At 38.7% G+C, this 18,998-nt stretch overlaps 1 protein-coding gene across 1 annotated transcript in view; it reads left to right on the forward strand.

Moving 5' to 3' along the window:
• The window catches only part of tfpia (tissue factor pathway inhibitor a), a 29,520-nt gene that overhangs the window by 9,781 nt on the left and 741 nt on the right, over positions 1 to 18,998 (forward strand). Inside the window, exons 2-6 of the mRNA XM_054787792.1 lie at positions 5,927 to 6,130; positions 14,143 to 14,319; positions 15,990 to 16,058; positions 17,584 to 17,646; positions 18,769 to 18,957. Of these exons, the coding sequence (XP_054643767.1) occupies positions 5,927 to 6,130; positions 14,143 to 14,319; positions 15,990 to 16,058; positions 17,584 to 17,646; positions 18,769 to 18,957 (702 nt within the window). The remainder of the gene's footprint in view (positions 1 to 5,926; positions 6,131 to 14,142; positions 14,320 to 15,989; positions 16,059 to 17,583; positions 17,647 to 18,768; positions 18,958 to 18,998) is intronic.

Here is an 18,998-nt window from a genome sequence, read left to right on the forward strand (position 1 = left end):
TTTTCAAAGTGTGTATCTGCTGAAGGCTTTGTCAACATTTCCTGCATCTTTTAAGCCTTTCTGAAAGGAAGCGGTTTCAGAGAGTTCTAACTCTCATAGTTGGAGCCTATGAGACTTGCAAATTATAGCTTGTACGATTAAGATTGATCACAATACAGTATATCCATAGAGATTATCCTAATCACATTTGTTTTGTTTACTTTGAAGGGATATTTGTACAACATTAAGAAGTACAACCCAGAAAAGAAAGAATTCGAGAGTGTTTGCTGTCTGTGTGTGTCTCTTTTGAAGTGTCATCCAGACCTCACCGCCTTCATTAGGTGGTAATAGATTTGCCTGTGATTAAAATAGCAAAATGAAGGGTAATTGGTTTCTACATAGTCATTTTCTATTTCGTAACATCTCTGTTGATTTGTTTGAACTTTGTCCCCTTTTCTCACTGGCTTGCAGTTGTAACGGTCTTCATAATGGCACCCCTGTCTGTGGACTTATTACCGCTAATCAGCATTCTCTTGTAGGTAATTCTTTCGGCTTCATGTTCATTTTAATGCCCATTTTGGGGAAATCTGTATGACTGAGCAGGTACCGGTTTTGAATACATTTTTTCCAGCAGACAATATTCCTCCACTTTGTTACCTCCGCCAAGAGCAGCACAAAGCACAAGCGGAGCACTGAGGTTATGTTTTTGCCGGCATTTATCTGTTCGTTTGTTTGTGTTCACAATAACTTGGATTTGGATTAAATTATCAGGAATTGTCGGAAATGGGATATGGAAGAACTGATTCAATTTTGATCACCGTCTGGATCAAGGAATTTTTTGAAGGATTCTTTATGGTCAGAGCACTTGGAAAAAAAAGTTTCCAACGCGTTCTACAAAATATCAAAGACTGATCCAAGAAATGTAGGATTATAATGTTGGTGTGAATCACAATATGGGGGGGGACGATGGTGCTTGCCGGAGGTCTGCATTCTCCGAGTGCTTCTCTAGTTTTAATTGTGCTCTAAATGAAGGCACAGAGTAATATTGGACTTCAAACAACAACAGATATTTGGTGACTCAAGATTTTGACTTGTGGTCGATGAAACTCTTGGCTATCTGATGACAGCTGTGTTTATTGTCATTTCACATAAAACACATCAAACACACCACAAATGTCACTATTGCACCAGAGATATAAATCCGTTGTCAGTGCTTTACTGTGCACTTTTTGTTGAAATGCTCCAAGGTTTTCCAAAATCCCACATAAAATAGAAAAGTTCCTGTTTAGTTACTGCAGCGGACAAAGTCTAGCTCAGATAATGTCACAGTACATTACAGAAAAAAAACACACTTTTGCATTGTGCAAGCAGCTAAAAATCACTGAAACTGAAGGGATTTCTTGTTCTCGACTTTTCTTTGTTGTGAAGAGCGGGCTTCTTGCAATAGGTCTCAACTTAGATTTAGTAAGGAGATATAATAGTAATGCAAAGGGAGGTGTTGTTGTTTATCTTTCCAATAAGAACAAGATAAGACTCTTCAGAGGCCGTGGAAGTACACACAAACTGTGATGAATGTTATCTGATTTGGACAAATAGGTCGACAAAGCCTCTCGAGCGACTGCGCAACAATCGACTCAGTCTGTGCATCTCTGCTCCCTCACCACCTGCCACATTAACATGCAGGTGCTGATTAAAAATGAATGCATCACATATGCCATTTAGATAAAACAGAAGATTTTCCTGTGGCCCCTTCTATTTTGTGCAAAACCGTGACAACTGTTCTGGCACTAAACAATCTACTTAATATACTACTCCCAAGAACTAAGGGATATTACAGATACATTTCAGGATGAACATAAAATGTACTACTATATATCATCTTTACAGGTGAACTTAATTTGCATGTTCAATGCTTAACACACAACTTGCTGTTCTCCAACATAACAGTTGTGCATATCCTTAACTTTTTGTTAGCCAAATACATTGTTGATAGACATTTTTCACATATATCATCATCAATGTATTTTGCCTTGAGGAGCCGTTCATTTTTCCCAGTCACAAAGACTCAAAAAGCTTGTATTGTTTATAGAAATGCCCCCAGAGTTCTCCCACAGGCATGCACTTTTTGCTGTTAGATTCCTTTAATGCCACTGAGAAGTAGTATGCCAGAATTTGATCCTCCAGTAAGGCGCTGTGGAGGCTCAAACAAAAATGAGGTCACGTCTTCATAGATTTCTGAGAAGCTTACATCCGTTAACATTGTCTTCATATTATTTTGAACTTAATAACTTCCGATTCCCTCCCAGTACAGCAAGTTTTTTTCCCCGCTGGGTTGTTCATTTTTCATTTTGACTGACCTAACTGCACTTCTCAACAAGCCCAATATCTTTTTATCTACTATACTAAGAACTTCCTACTTCTTGAGGAAATTATTCAAGAATACACTTGGACGTTAGGTGTCGGAGATGATTGGTGGTACAGTGTTTATCAGTCAGGCTTTCCTCGACATGTAATTGATCGTGGCGCACCGCCATGACAAAATAAAAGCCGCCACACCTTAAAAATGAGCTTTGTTTTAACTTGAAAACATTGTTAAGTAATATATTGCATGATTGGATATACAATTGCCCTGCGATTGGACACTTATGCATGTTTTGCCCCTTAGGAAGGCTAGTATATACAAACTCTGCCTTCTTGGCTCTGTTGGCCAGGGGCTAAGTTGCATAATGGATGTTTTTTTTAAATTTATTATTATTATTATTATTTTTTTTTTTTACAGCTTTCAGAAGTGCATTGCGTGGCGTTACAGAGGTGGGGCTCACTCCTGCACACCTGCTCGGCGGATGCTTCACCTTTTGTTGATCACTTGTTTTTAATTACCAGATAAATGCATGATGCAAGAAACACTTAAATGCACAGCCTTACTTGCTAAATATAGCTTGTTACGTTTTAACCCCCCTTGTGTTAAAATTCGTAGCTGTCCGGAAGATATTTACATTATTTTTAAAGGGAAACAATTATTTGGTTAGAGTATGTGTTGGTATGAGTTGGACTTGCTGGAACGAATTGATGCTAACGGAGGTTCCACTGTACACTGTTGTGATCATAAAAAAACTTTTAAATGCAGCAGTATTTAAAAAGCCGTATTTTATGTAACATTATTACTTTTTTATATCATCAAAATCAGGCAGGAGTTAACACAGAGGACCAGGTTCCCTGTGTTGTATTGTACTATTTTCCACAATTTTAGATGACCAGCTAACCAAATTCTCTGCTCCCATCCCGCCTCATGGATGCAACACTCGTTCTACAAGTCAGGTGACAGAAATCGTCAACACATGTACATTTGGAGAATTTAATGTCCCCCAGTCCACGGTTGTAAATTGAAATCTGACAGATTGCAGTGGTAAGCTGCTGGCCTTCTTACCCTGTCAGGCCAATGGTGTGATTGTCCCGATTTGTAGCAGTTTCCCATTACCAACTTGTATTAAAATGTGTACCTTGGAGGAAAGAAAACTCCATTTCCAAACTTTTTTAATGCATTTCTTTAGGGTTGCTCGATAAACTACATGATAAAACACTTATTCAGCAAAAAATCCAATCTTATAATGGCAACAACTGAGAATACTGCACAATGCCAATGGCAAGAAATTTCATTATAAACAGCTCGAACTGCTAATATTTCTGAAAAAAAAAGACTGGCAGTGCAAAAGATGCTGTTTTAGTCTGACTCAACACTGTGTTGTGCGATTTGTTTACTAGAATCATCTCTACCAATTATATATATTTAAGTTTTTAAGTAAATATTTGCATAATTTAGAAATTTAAAAAAACTCGGTTAGCATCATTCATCTTTTTCCGAAGGTCCGGTCTTTGTCCCGGACACACACAAATGTTAACACAAAACACCTGTTTAATAGGTTTATAATTATAGTTTTACGTGCAGAAAACAATTCAAAATGCATATATATGACGAATAAAAGGGATAAATGAACATTTAATGTACCTTTTACCTTGAGGCCAAGCACAGAAAACGTCCCTCACCCCATCAGGGTTAAAGAGTGCCTTAAGTGGATGTGTCGTATAATCAACCTAATAGCCAATTCTACCAATTACTGATAATAACTGCCACCCAAGCCCATGGTATGCCTTCTCATGCCCAAGCTCACACTGAATGTGGACGAGTCATATAATTAATTGTTCCTACTGACGATTATTAATGGGAAATGCCACTTTGCATGATCCACGGGGGTCAGTAAATTTGCAATAATACATTTGTATTATAAAGTGATGGCACACATAAATGTGCTAGAGCAGGGATCGGCCACCTTTACTATCAAGAAGAGACATTTTCACCCCTCGCCCACTAGGGGTAGGAATCTCACGATTCGATGCGATTACGATTCAGAGGCCTGCGATGTTGTGATAAAACGATTATCGATGCATTTTGATGCATCTTTTTTGTGATCAATAGTTTGTCAGTTTTTTTTCAAGCATAATTTTTTTTCTATATATAATTTCTTTTTACTCACTGTGTACAAACCAAGCTGCCCTTATTCACAATTGCAGTGTCAGTGAAATTATGTTGCGATGCGACGTTGTATCTGGGTTGCAAAGTGCACAACAAAGCACGAAAGCCATGCTTCTCAACAATCGAATACGGCCACAAATCCTTGACTTTGTGATTTGCGCCGCCTTGTCCGAGTTGGGTGGAAAATTAGTTATCACCTGCCTGATGATTCTCTGGTTAGCAGCAACTTCAGCTGGCTGTTTATCCTCCTGTTTCGGGCAGAAATGTCCTACGCGATTTCTCATATTTGTCGTGTTTCCAAAATATTTTAAGCTTGTATGACAAAGCTTGCATATTGTCTGGCTCTTGACCAGCTCATTTTTACCTTCAACTACGTGAAAGCCAAAGTGCTTCCAGGTCGCTTTAAATGCAACAGGTGCGGGTCGGAGTTTACGCCCAGTGATTTTGGTAGCGTCTTACACTTAGATGTGCTACCATGAAGTGTTCGTGCGGCACTTCCGCTTTCTGTTTTTTTGTTCCGTCAGCATCAATTATTGACATTTATGAATCGATTAACAATCGTCAATGTCCGCATCGCGATGCATCTAAGAATCGTTTATTTCCCCCACCCCTGTCGCCCACTGAAGAAAAGTTGTCTGGAGCTGCAAAACAGCTTATTAAAAACCTTAAAAGTTGTAATATTTCTTAATTTTACCTTTTACAACAACGGAATACAACAAACAGAAGTGCGGTGTGCCTGGGTAACGGATGCCAAAAATAGTATGGTCCCATTATCTTACTCATTACTATAAGACGGACAGACAAACAAACACAACACTATTAACAATTCACCCTCGGGGGAGACCGAGATCATTGTGTTATGCGAATATAAAGATACTTTAGGAATGACGCCTTCTCACATCGTCCATATAAATGGGTTTACAGACATTTTAATACAGACCAAGCATACTAAAAACTAAAACGAGGGGACGTTACCAAAGGGATTAATTTGACCCTTTTTTCAGTGTGACAATTTCAGATTCAAAGGCAGCTATATCTATCTGCCAATTATGAATAACGCTTCTGCCCAACAGTACATTCACAAATGCCCCAATTAAACCGACATGTTTTGCACAGTCGGGACAATTATTGAAAGTGTTCCGTAATAATCCTGTCATCACTGCTGATGCAGACATTGCTCACACTCTGCAATCCTTTTGCTTTTGTTACATTCTCTGACATTTTGAAGGGAACAATTGTGAGGCGTTGCTCACTGATGAGATGCTCTTAATGTGGAGTATGTGAATGTCAGACTACTGACATTAAAGACACGTTCTATCCAATGCTATGTTCTGCTTTTCTCAACATAAACAAGAATATCTCTTTCGTGCCACAAAAAAACAATATGTTTTCTGTTTTTTTCTGTTTGTTTTTCAGAAGAGGGAGCGTTACCTGAACTGTTCATCTTCAAGGAGCTGTGTGCCCTTAAACAGGACCCAGGGCCTTGCAGGGCCATTAGGGAGAAATACTTCTTCAACATTGACACGGGCCAGTGTGAGTTGTTTGAATATGGAGGTTGTGGAGGAAATGCCAACAACTTTGAAAGCTTGGAGATGTGCGAAGAAACATGCATTGTCTCAGGTGAGTGCATGTTACTGTTGATCGTTGACTGTAATTACTCTGTAATAAATAAACACTATAATTACTAAGCTGCAGCAAGGACAGTACTTAATTTAGATTGTTTTTGTTTTTATCATGCAGAGTATTGTACAGAGTATAGTTGTCATCTATTCTTGCCACCTTGGTATATTACAAATTAATTTTGTTTGGTTTATGTTGACAATTAAACCATGTCCGCTGATTAATTTGGAACATTTATGCTTCAGGCATTCACTTACAAGCTATGTTACCTCTAAACTGTGCGTGTGTGCAATCGCGCACTGATCTTGTGTTTCCAGCGCACAGCAAATCCTTGCAGCGCAACAAAATAAAATCCAACCTGATCTGTAAATAAAATAAACACATAACAATTTATTTTGTCCGTGAGTGACAACAAGCAGTAACAACACAATGACGAACACTGTTCAGCCAATGGTGACATCATTGTGGTACATACTTACTTACGCAGCCAATCAATTCATTAACAGCGCGTTACGTAGTACATGCTGCTGTTTTACAGGTTAGCGTATAGCTACTGGTGCAGCGGAGTTAGGGGAGGTAAATGGTGCTTGCTAACGCTGTATTATGGCGAAACGAACGGTCAGTGCCACATCCACTCACCAAGCTCAAGTAAAAAAGAAAAAAAGGTCTTTTAAGCTGGACTGGCTGTCGGATTATGTGGAAACAGAACAAGAGTTGAATCTGGGTGAGATTTTTTTTCTTTTTCGAACGAGAAAGGGCTGCGCTGAGCCAGTTTTCTGAGTGTGAAGTGTGGACTGAAAGTATGGCTTAACCGGTGAGAGATTACGGGCCTGTAGTCACTGAGGCTGTCCAATGTTGTCGTCTTGGATGGGGATGATGGTGGATGATTTCAGGCAGGATGGGGTGATGGCTTGTGAGAACATGCCATACTGCAAAATGATATGGTGAGTCAAGTCAATTTTTATTTAGCTCTTGCAATGCATGCAGCTGCGCTGTGCAGGTTTTTGTGTCTGTGTTCTGTCAAACCAATAGAATGACTGTAATACGATTTCTGTTCCGAATAGTTCCTCTCCCGTCAGCAAGGCACAAGCAGTCTCTTACTGAGATTGATAGAGAGACTGATAATTTTGAAAATGGAACAAATACAAGATAACATTCGATTGCCCTCGCTATGGAGCTTCATGCATGATCTCACCTCGTGGATAAGGATCATGCTGAGAAAAGTGAAAAAACATTGGCAGAACACTTTGCTGTGCTGGATTAAGATCCTGCAGTGCCTGCAAGGTCCCACTGCACAACAGGGCACATGTACAGGCCCGTCTCAAGTTTTCCAGTAAACACCTGAATGACTCAGAGGGGTGATTTTAAGCGTTCTTTGTCCTCTACACCGAACTCTAAGGTTTCACTTTTTAATGACCTAATGTCCCTAACAAATAAATCCTGTTTAATCCCAAACCACATTTCTGACAGAGGGGCTGACATTATGTATTTCATTGACAGAAACCTGGGGTTCGGTCATAATACACCACACAGGTGTGAAACTGTCACTGTAATTGAACTCTTTTGTAATTTAACCTGCCTGAACTTGAAAACTGCTGCGAAGGTCGTAGAGGGCTCTTAATCAACTCCGGTAGGTTTTTTTTAAGCTTTATTTCACACCTCAATTATATTTCATTAGTATCAGGGTTACGAAAGATACACATTAATAGCATCATTATCGTCATAAGCATTATCATAAGCTTTGATAACTATTAGTGCTGTCATGTGGTGTTTAAAACTTAACAGCATATTTCAAAATTGACCTAACATTCACCCCTCTGTTCCTAAACTCCTATGTTCGGATGTCTGGCAATCAAACATTCACTCTCCGGAACAGTACTCCTTATTAATGGCTACAAAAACACCCATGTTTCATTACAGAAACACTTTACATATTAAGTATATTTCACAGCCTGATTATCTCATATATTAGCTCTCATATATTAAAGAGAAACTGCAGATATTTTGAAATTGTGGCCAACATCTACATTCCTTATGTTAGGCATGAACACACGTCTGTGTCTTTTCTGTGCGTTCTAAAGATATAAAAACAGTTAAAAAGAGACAGGTAATTAATGCACATAACGGGACACACCTATTCCGCCTAGAAAGCAGAGGTTTTGGAGATTCATGTGTCACATAAGGTAAGGATTGTGGCTGATGGGCAAAATTCCCCAAAAAAGTGCAGTTTTCTTTTAAGAGTCGACGTCTACAGTACTAAATTGGGGTGCCCTTGTATAGTTTCTGCGCACGAAGATTTTGGCGAGTAGTCGCTCTTTCTCTCTGGTTATGTCCTCACCACTTTCCGTCTTCACCTGTAATTGCACTCGAATGACATCCTTAGTGGAATACATTAAAAATAAAAATAAAAATTGGGCCTAGAAGATGTCTTTATTTCCACACCATTTTTTTAAAACAAGCTACAGACAGACTTGTTGGTTCCTGCATGGTTAAGAAGAGCAGCATTATTAACAAAATAAAGTTGACAATTTGAGCACAGGCATAAAACAGATGCATAAAATGGAATATGAACAAACGACTCCTGAAGTTCTTAGAGTTCAAGAGTTGTAGTCACAAAATGAGTGATAAAATGTCTCGTACCAGTAAGTAAATTAATGCAAAGAAAAAAAAAAAGCAAAGATATTTGGTTGCTGTAGAACACCGGTATCCTCTTGGAAACATTAATCTTGAACCACTACATACTTTGCTATGGCAAATTACTCCTGCACTTACTACTTAATCTTCATGCCCTATGATTACTGAAAGTATTTATATATTCTCTAATCACTTATCTTCCAAAAATGTTTCTGTCAACTGTAACTTCCTAATTATTTATTTATGAATATCTCCAGACTTTATTTATATTGCTGTAATAGCGATCCTCAAACCCTTAACTCTACTGTTACACATTATTACACATTCTTATAATTTTTTTCTATTACAAAAAAAGGTAAAGGTTATGTATTGAATACAGGAAGAGAACAAGTGTATGAGCAATTGAGGAGGAGAAGGGGTAGGATGAAATAAACTCCGCTTCTTCCTACTCCTTTTTGGACATGTTGAATCGTGAATTGTAAACACGTGAATTGTACTCCAATGTAATCTTGTATGCATATTAATACCATGACCGTGAATTCATAAAAGTAAAACGCCCCTCCAAAGAGGGTGTTCATAGCACTTCACATGTTCGCCTCATTCACACCCTGCTGTCACAAATATTCCAAGATGAATGTAGTAGTATAAGCAGTTTTGAACCGTTGATGTTTGGATTTATTTTCACTGTACATTAGCAATGCATTTTTTGGCTTCCGATACGATTTTTTAAAATAGTTTTGCCGATCCCATCTGGTACCGAGCCTTTTTCTTCTTTAAAAAATATTTTGTGGAACTGAATATGGCTATTAACTCTCAAAGCATTACAAATAATAAAATAATGCAACTAAAGTATTGCTGAATTTACTTTTTTCTTACACAGCATGGCCAACAATATTGTTGGCTTTTGTAACAAACCCTGTGTGAGTCAGGTCCCTAGTCCAAGAAAGGATGCATCCATCTTCTATGGCGCTTACCCTCGCTGGAGGGTATGCTGGAGCCTATCCCAGCTGACTTTGGGCGAGAGGCGGCGTACACCCTGGAGTGGTTGCCAGCCAAACGCAGGGCACATACTTTATAGTCAAACAACCATTCACACGCACATTCATACCTTTTTTAGAGTCGCCAATTAACCTAACATGCATGTTTTTGGAATGTGGGAGGAAACCAGAGAAAACCCACGCACAGGGAGAACATGCAACCACACAGAGATGCCCAAGGGAGATTCAAACCCAGATCTTCCCGATCTCCTGACTGTGTGGCCAACATGCTAACCACTAGGCCAGCGTGCGGCCCCTCCAATAAAAGATCCATCCAACAAAAAAAATGCATCCAATAAAGTATGAAATTGGAAAAAAATGGGCGTGCAAAATACTATTAGGGTAGGACTAATCATTTGACACGGTTATAGACCAATTTGTGGTGTGATTTTGAATATATGGCTTTTTTTTAACAAACTTGCTTCAGCGTAACAGTAATTTATTGACGGTCCCTAGTATAAACAACACTTCAGAGCAGCATTTCCCATGTGAGTAGTGGCGGAGCCAGACATTTTTCATTTTCTCACGACGATACACCACGGACATGTATGCATTGTGGTGTTGCGTTTTCTTCTTTGTGTGGGTGGCTGGGGTCGAGCTAGCTACGAGGTGCATTACTACACCTGCTATGTTGGAGTGTGGCCCAGAGTTATGAACGTGACACGGCAAACGGATCGGCTTGATTATGTGGCGGAAGCCGATATTGTCCGATCTTCAAAATACAGGGTATCGGCAGCCGATACCATATAAATAATTTTTGTACAACCCAGTTTTTGACTCATTCGAAAAACATGTCGAAAATGTTGCTTCTAATTTCCTAAACGGTCTCAGTTTTTGTATTGTATTTCATGTAACAAACTTGTCAGTTTGCCCTGTACAGTGAAATTGATGACTCACTGTCCGTGTATTTTTCATTGAGTGTGACTGCTAAATAACCTGCCATGGTGCCAAAGAGGGTTGCGATTGCCAGCACTTTGACAACCAAAGTGAGAAACCCTTTTGAATTTGATCTCTCCAGAATATACGAGAAGTCTCAATCAACAATTAGCTCCATCCATTTGTCATTTATAATTATTTTGCATTGGTTTCTGCATGTAAAACTATAATTATTCTTTATAAAATGTATGTTTGTTAGTATTGTATAAGTCTGGAATGGCTTCATTGGATTGACATTATTGCCTTTGGAAAAAATTGCCTCTGTTTTTGTACATTTCGGTTTTTGTCTAACCTTTTGGAAGGAATTAATGACAATAACCGAGGTTCTACTGTACTGGCTGATGGATGTCATCAGCCATGTTTTTGGTTTACATTTCAGATCATTGTGAGATTACTGTAATTTCCAGTTTTTGTGACGGGTATTATCATTATCCATCCATGTTCTATGCCTCTAGGGACATTAGTGTATGCTGGAGCCTAGATTATTATTATTATGATTTAGTTTATACGATAGCTCTTATTTGACCTTCCCATTATTAATGTTGACATTGGCTAAATAAATTGCTTCATTGTTTTAATTTCAGAGGGGATTATCTGCTTAAAGCCAGTCCGTGAATTACCCGACTCCTCACACAAAATATATTTTAATAGAGGCAGCACTGCTTCTTGACAAACAAATCTTTTTTCTCACTGTGTGTTGAACTGGCACCCATGAATGATAATTAATCGGTCACAGATTGCTTGGTTCCATTTCTTACAACTGAAAGTATTTTGCGAACAGTGCTGCAAGGTGATGCATTCCATTGGGCATAAATTTGGGCATCATTTGTCTTTGCTTGTTTATCAAATAAATAGCTGGCAGCAGACAACCCTCCATGACAATTCTGTCTTTTTTACCATCAAGTTATGCAAACTAAGAAAGGGCAAGCAGCCATACAGACTGTTTAAAGGAAAACTGCCCCACGATCCTTAATACATAAACAAACATCTTTCTCTTTTCTGTGCGTTCTAAAGATATAAAAACAGATAAAGAGACAGCTCATTACTGCTTGTAATGGGATACACCTGTGCCGCCTACAAAGACTGCTATTAAAACGCCTCCAACAAGGTTTTATATACATATTGTAACCATGTAGTAACAGGTACATTCTTGATAACATGTAATACTTAGTGTTTTGCTATATGTTGGTCCTTTTAAGCATTAGCATGGCATCATAAAAAAAGCACACATCAAGATTTGCCCAATGCTGAAAATGTAGTTTTAAATTAATGCAGTAGACAAAATGAGAGCTGAGATAAGGTACGGCAACTCTATACTGCACAAGACAGTGATGCAGAGGCACACTAAGGGAACGTAAAGATGTTGTTGCTGGAAGTGTTGCCCTTTCCATGTGCATGGGAGTGGATGTGGGAATAGATGATATAGCTGTGGAGACAGGAAGTGGGCTTGCTGTGAGCAGGTGGTCAGTGACTGCAACGTGTGTCTTGTCAGTTCATTTAATGCGTCGTGCGTGCAGGCTCGGGATCTTACCCCTTTTGCCAACGTTATTATGTCGATGTGTTTCTTGCTAGCTTTAGTTTGCCTTTCATAGGTGGCGTGGCAGTAGCTCACTCGGTAAGGAGTCTCGCTACGGACAAAAATCATTTGCAAGCTGTGTGCTTCTGGTGCACGTGAGCTAAGGTAATGGTCATTGTAATATTAATGGTTTAGTTTATTTCAAACAGGTTTAACTGAATTAAGGACCATAATAGGGTTACACCTGCACAATGCAGCATGCCCTGAAAGTAGTCAGAAGAAGCAAATCTTATTTAACCCAACCCCTTCTCCGTGTCTCAGCAAATATTGATCTGTTCAGTCTGTTCACATCCTGTGTTTAATGTGTTGATTTTAGGGAAAGAGGCTTTGTTTGGTTTTGTATTATAGATTATCCCTTTTTTGCAGTGTGGTTGTGAGTGGAGGGTGCTTTTATAATTACTACCTTATACCTCCACACAATAATTTAGATATGATACCAGTACTTTTTACCATTTTGTGTGATATATAAGCATATACAGTATAAGCTGACGATAAGCAGCATAGAAGACGAACGGATGGATGGATATTTGATGTGAGATTTCCAGATCATTTGATAATCTATTATGACACCTTGAAGTTCTTGTTAATTTGTCTACACCAGGGGTCTAAAACTTACCAAGATGCCGCTGGATTTAAAGTCTGGGTGAGGCTGGGTTGCATCATGTATTCCACTTGGAGTACTTTCCGTTGCCCAGCATGCCTTGCGGCACATGTTTTGTTTTATAGAAAGTTGCTAAAGTTACATGTTTAGAGTTGGTTATTACGGGTGTAACGGTACATTTATTCAGAATCAGATGAACGTTTGTTTTCAGTACAGATTAGGGGTAACCCACAGTACGGTCTGTACTTGTTTTTGGGCCACAGTTTTGGTAGGTTTTTTGAAAACGTTACTTATTATTTTATTATTTGCAACTATTATTATTATTACATGATTTTTAAAATTAAACATTAAAATGCAATTGCATTCTACTGGCAGGTAATTTTACAATAAATATAAAGCAGAATATTTATTAAAAAAAATATTGATACAGCAGAAAAACAGAAAAATTGAAGGATGTGGGGCCACTTTGAAGTGTAGATTAAAGATGCTGAAACTTACAGTAAGTCTGTATATTGTACTATAAGCTATATATACTTTGTGTTACAGGTGACAAAGCAAACTACTGTAGGGTAATGCCAAATAATATATCTCATTAAACTGCAATTGGCTGACGACCAGTCCAGGGTGTACCCCGCCTCTCGCCCGAAGTCAGCTGAGATAGGCTCCAGCATACCCCCACGACCCTAATTAGGATAAGCGGCATAGACAATGGATTTATGGCTATAGCTCATTAATAACAGTTTTATTTTTAGAATAAGCCACGGCCCAATAAAGAACAAGCTGCGTGCACCAATTTGAACACCCTTGGTTTACAGCGTTTTTTTGGAAGGTGCAAGTGCAACAGTAGAGTTTGAACAGGGTGATGATTATTTAATTTTAAGTCAAATTCCTTACCTGAAGTGCAGCGTTAATAGTTGCAGCGTCCGGCACCGTTCTGAACAATGGCGGCACGGTGCTTTAATCTTATGCACTCATCTTTGTTTGTTTACATATGTCATGGGAGGTAAAGCGTTCAAAAGCAGGTGTACCGCACCTCAAGGTAGGGGCCAGGAAGCAGGGGGCTGGCGAGCACAGCTGAGGAGATCCATCACAAGGACCTGGCACGCAATCCTGAGTCACCTCCGTGCTATTGTCAAACATGTCACAATCACATTTGTTTACAAAGCAGCATAGATTGTTTCTCCATTGTGACATGATCTCTGTCTCTCCAACTCTGTTCGTTTTGTAGATGACAAGGACCCATGTCATTTGCCAGAAGCTCCAGGTCCCTGCCGCGGCTTGGTGACACGTTACTTCTTTGACAGCAACAGTCAGCAATGCAAGCGTTTCTTTTATGGGGGATGCTTTGGCAATGCCAACAATTTTAGAAGCATGGCAGAGTGTCATGCAAAGTGTCAAAACCAAGGTGGGTCAGGATCAACTTTTTACAGTGTAAGATTGTGGCACCAACAAGTGGATGTTTTTTTGATTCTATATCTAAAATGAAGAGCTGATGTTATCATTTTTACCCAGAGGTTCTGAGATTTTCGTTGAATCTGCTTCTAATGCATGATATTCTCTTATTATATATACAGCAATTCCTCGTTTATCGCAGGTTATTGGTTCCAGACCGGACTGTGATAAGTGAACTTCCCAAAGGAGGATTCCTTATAAATGGAATGTTTTTGTAGTTAGAGCATAGAAACCCTGCTTCCAACCTTCTAAATACGGTTTTTAACATTATTAGAGCTCTCTAGACATGAAATAATGGGTCTTGTCGGAATAATCTGGGTATTGCAGCGTAGAAAAACAAAAATTCTCATTTTGTATCACAGTTTATGACTTTTCCTTAAATTTTAACCCTTTAATTTTTTGGAGGAAACAGGCCTGTGTTCAGTCATGCATACAGTTATGCAATAAATTTTGGTATGGACTGAAGGATGATGTCCACACCAACATAAGCAAATAAAGAAATTTCATGAAAATGTTCAATTGTAACTTTAGTGGCTACTTTTTGGAGAGTGTACTTTTTTTGATACACTCCGCAGTAGACATAATAACAGGAAATAAGATACATACTGTAAGATATAAATAAGACATAATATAGACTCTGACTCACACATAAACAACCACACACACACACACATCAGTGTTGCCAGGTCTCTTTATTGGAAGCAACTTTGGACTTGTTTTTTTGTTAAGTTGCTTGCAAATTCCCAAGTTTCGTGCTGTTTTGATCTTGTTTTCAGAGTGCTGGTCGGTTGTTTCTCTCGTGAGACCTGGCAAAACTGACACACATACCCCTAGCCTAGTTTTTCATTTGATACGCTTACTACAACCTTAAATAGTAATAATAAATATGTACTTGTATATTATAATTACATGCACACAAACACACCTGTGAAAATAACTTGTTAAATGATGATGTTGATAGTGATACTGTTAGATTCGTATACCCACGCCTTTGTTTTGTAATGCATACATGCTTACATGAGTACAGTCCTCTGAATGCCTTATCTTTGTATTTTAGTTCATTTTGCCATTTATGCTGATACAGTGAAGCCACAAACAAGTGAGAAGTGGCGAGGGACGACTGCTACTACTACTACTACTAAATATGCATACATAACTGCAAGAAAGAGAGACTGATGACATCATCAAAATAGTTCTACCTCAGAGAACTTCCTGATGAATTAAAGCCGACCATGAAATCGCGTTCCAAATGATTTAGCATTTAAATGATGTCAAAGCGCACTCCATTATCCCAGACTGAGGCACAACTAAGAAGCCATTTAGACACTAAAATTGCCAAAGAAAATAACAGCAAGTAGTTGGACTGTGACCAATTCTAATGGCAGTCTCTTTTGGACTAAATGCATACATAAAAAAAAAACCTTCCTATTTTAGGTTGTCTGTTTGTACCAATTTTAAAAAGGCACCTTTTTTTTTTAAACATTAAATAAAAACAGCTGGCCCCGTTTAATGAGGTACTACTCTGCAGAGTAATTCAGCTTGCGCTAATTACAATGAGTGCCTACATTTTTTGTAGACTTGATTTATGATTTGTCTTTTTTCCCCCCTCTTTGGGTTCACTAGAAAAAGTGGAAGTCCCGCTTCAGACCAGTTCTAGAGACATCAGTGATGTGCAACCAACCACACTAACTGGTGAGACTCACAGTATTTCACGCTTGAGTTGTTAAATGCTTCCGAAAGTCCTATTTTGTAATATTTCAAATATATTATAGTAATTCTTGCTTTTTGGCAGTTTGCAGATAACGGTGTGAGTCACTTTTTATATTATTAAAACTGGAATACACGGCAGACTGATTGGGATTCTTATGATTTAGTTAAAAAAAAAATCTGTAACATATGGTTGAAAGTGCTTATCAGCCGTTATATACAAGGGTTTCAATATTTAAAAAATGGTGTATTTTATTGAAAACAAATTTTCCATGATTGGATTGTGGCTACCACCCCAGTTAAGAACCTAAAGTAGCCACACCTGTTAACCCTCCTGTTTTTCACTGGGAAATTACCGTATTTTTCCCTTCTCTCCAGGCGCATTCCTGTTTTAATGTATTAGACCATTTTATATTTAGACCAGAATGCCCTTTATTTGAGTCATTTCCAGAAAATGTAGCTTATTTTCAAAATGTTGACAGGTAAGATAATCCTGATCACATCCCTCATTTATCGTGTTTAATTGGTTCCAGACCAGACTGTGATAAGTGAATTTAAGCAAAGTTGGATTCCTTACTTATAAATGGAATATTTTTGTAGTTATGGCATAGAAAACCTGTTTACGTCCTCTAAATATGTTTTTTTTTTAACATTGTTAGAGCCCTCTAGAAATGAAAGAACACCCCTATTGTCACTCAATATAGTAGACACAAGGAGAGGAAATAATGATTAATGATTATGTATTATTATTGTGCCTGTTGCGAGATAGTTTAAACCTGCCATAAAAGCCTGTTGTTCCGGCGATCAAGTCTGGTGTTTGTCTCACTGAAGAATTACTGACACCTAGTGACCAATGTAGAATACTACATTCACAATTTGAGTGTGTCTTCTTAATGCCTTGTATTTGTATTTTAGTACATTTTGCCATTTTTATGCTTGAAAATGCTTAATTTAGGCAAACAAATATGTAAAATGTGCTTAAATATGCATTTTTAAAAAATTTATGTCATATTCAACCTTGAAACAGCATGATTTATTTATTAATGTTTGAAAACCAGTGACAAAAGTGAAGCCGCGAAATTCGAACCGCATTGTGGTCTACAATTGCAGACTGAAAATCATACGTGTGTATTTAGTTAATTAGTGGCTGACACAGCAGCTACAATCTCCAAGCTAGACACAGTGTATTAAACAACACTGCTGTCTAAAATACCACATTTTTCAATCCACACAGGTATCATGTAATTACAGTTGCACATTACTTACAGACACATCGTCTCCAAGGCAGAAGCATGCTAGTAAGTATTCTGTAACAAAAAGCTCTATCATTCAATTTGTGTCCCCGACTGCGACACAAAGTCACCTCAGTAAATGATGGCAGCCACCGGGTGTCGCCAAAAAAGTATAAGTCGCAGGACCAGCCAAACTATGAACAAAAAGTGCAACTTATAGTCTGGAATATACAATGTCTACCCTATACTAAGATATTTGTCCTGTGTCCATTTCTCAGATGAGCCAACAGCCAACAATGCTGTGGTGCACATGAATGACACTGACCAGGACCCATCACCAGGTAAGATAACACACAGCAGCATTGAGAGGAGAAATAACTTAAGTACTAATTTTGTACAAGATGTATAGTTTATTCTCCCAGCAACTAGAAATTACTCTGGCCTGAATGAATCTCAAGTCGCCTCATAAATGAGAGAAAGGAAAGGAGATAAATCAAGTTGCCTGTTGTGTCATTTCTAAACTCGTATTATTTCATTGTGGTAAAGAAATTGAAATGAAACCAGGTGATAACATATGCAAACCCGAGAGCAGGCCTTGCCAGACACTGCAAGGGTATTGAGCTCGGAGTGGAGAGAAATTCATGCTTAATTCTGAGGGAATCCGCACCATTAACCACATCTTTTGCCACCCAAACTGTTCTGGAAGAATTATTAAGGAACCGGGGTAGCGACTGTAAACAGTGTGCAATTGATTGTGTTGTTAAAGGTTGAAAAGCAACTGGATGCTTTAGTTTGTCATCTTTTTATCATTTATTTACATATTATGTGTCTGGAATGAATGCATACTTCTACTATTCCAGTGGGAGCAATATTTATATCACATATACATATTTATAATGTTTTATCATATATCACATAATTGGAGTATTGATTTGGGCTTCTGAATGTCCAAAACACAACAGCTATTGTCCTGGAATATGCATCAGTCCATTTTATTTTGTTGATTCATATGGTGTCATGTGACCTTGAAATGCTGCACCTTTGAAATCAAACAGTGACACCTTGTGGCAATACCGTGAAGCACAGCTTCAGAACCCGCTTCCCATAAGGCACGTGTCAAAGTCGTGCCACACTGCAGGTTTTCTCTCCAACCAGTTTCTCCAGCAGGTGATTTAATTGATGAGATCCTTCCCTCCAATTGAAGGTGGTGTTGATCATTAAAATCACCTGCTTCAGTGACCAGCGGCAAGGAAAACCTGCCGTGTGTCGGCCCTACATTGCACAACTTCACCCAAATTAGAAATTTGCTTCCTCACCAGGAGCCAAACTGAGTAAATATCTGAAAGAACATGAACATGCAAGTCGCTGTCTCGCAACTTGCTGATTTACATACGTAAGCATTGTGTGGTTAGTATACCTCAGAGGCAGCACTGTTCCGTTTACACTCCAAATGTGATTTCCAGACTCAAAGCTGCCGGGTCTGTGCTTCAGCCCTGTGGACAGAGGAACTTGCTTCAGCCAGGAGCGCAGATTCGCGTACAATCCTAAGACCAAGAGGTGCCACGTGTTCCCCTTCAGCGGCTGCGGAGGAAACGACAACAACTTCAAACACCGCAGACAGTGTGTGAAGACATGCGTTAAAAGTCGAAAGGGTATTTCTCTCGTGATAAAGTAGAAGTGTTTATTTTCTTCT

This window comes from Dunckerocampus dactyliophorus, chromosome 9 (assembly GCF_027744805.1).
Source record: "Dunckerocampus dactyliophorus isolate RoL2022-P2 chromosome 9, RoL_Ddac_1.1, whole genome shotgun sequence".
NCBI lineage: Eukaryota > Metazoa > Chordata > Actinopteri > Syngnathiformes > Syngnathidae > Dunckerocampus > Dunckerocampus dactyliophorus.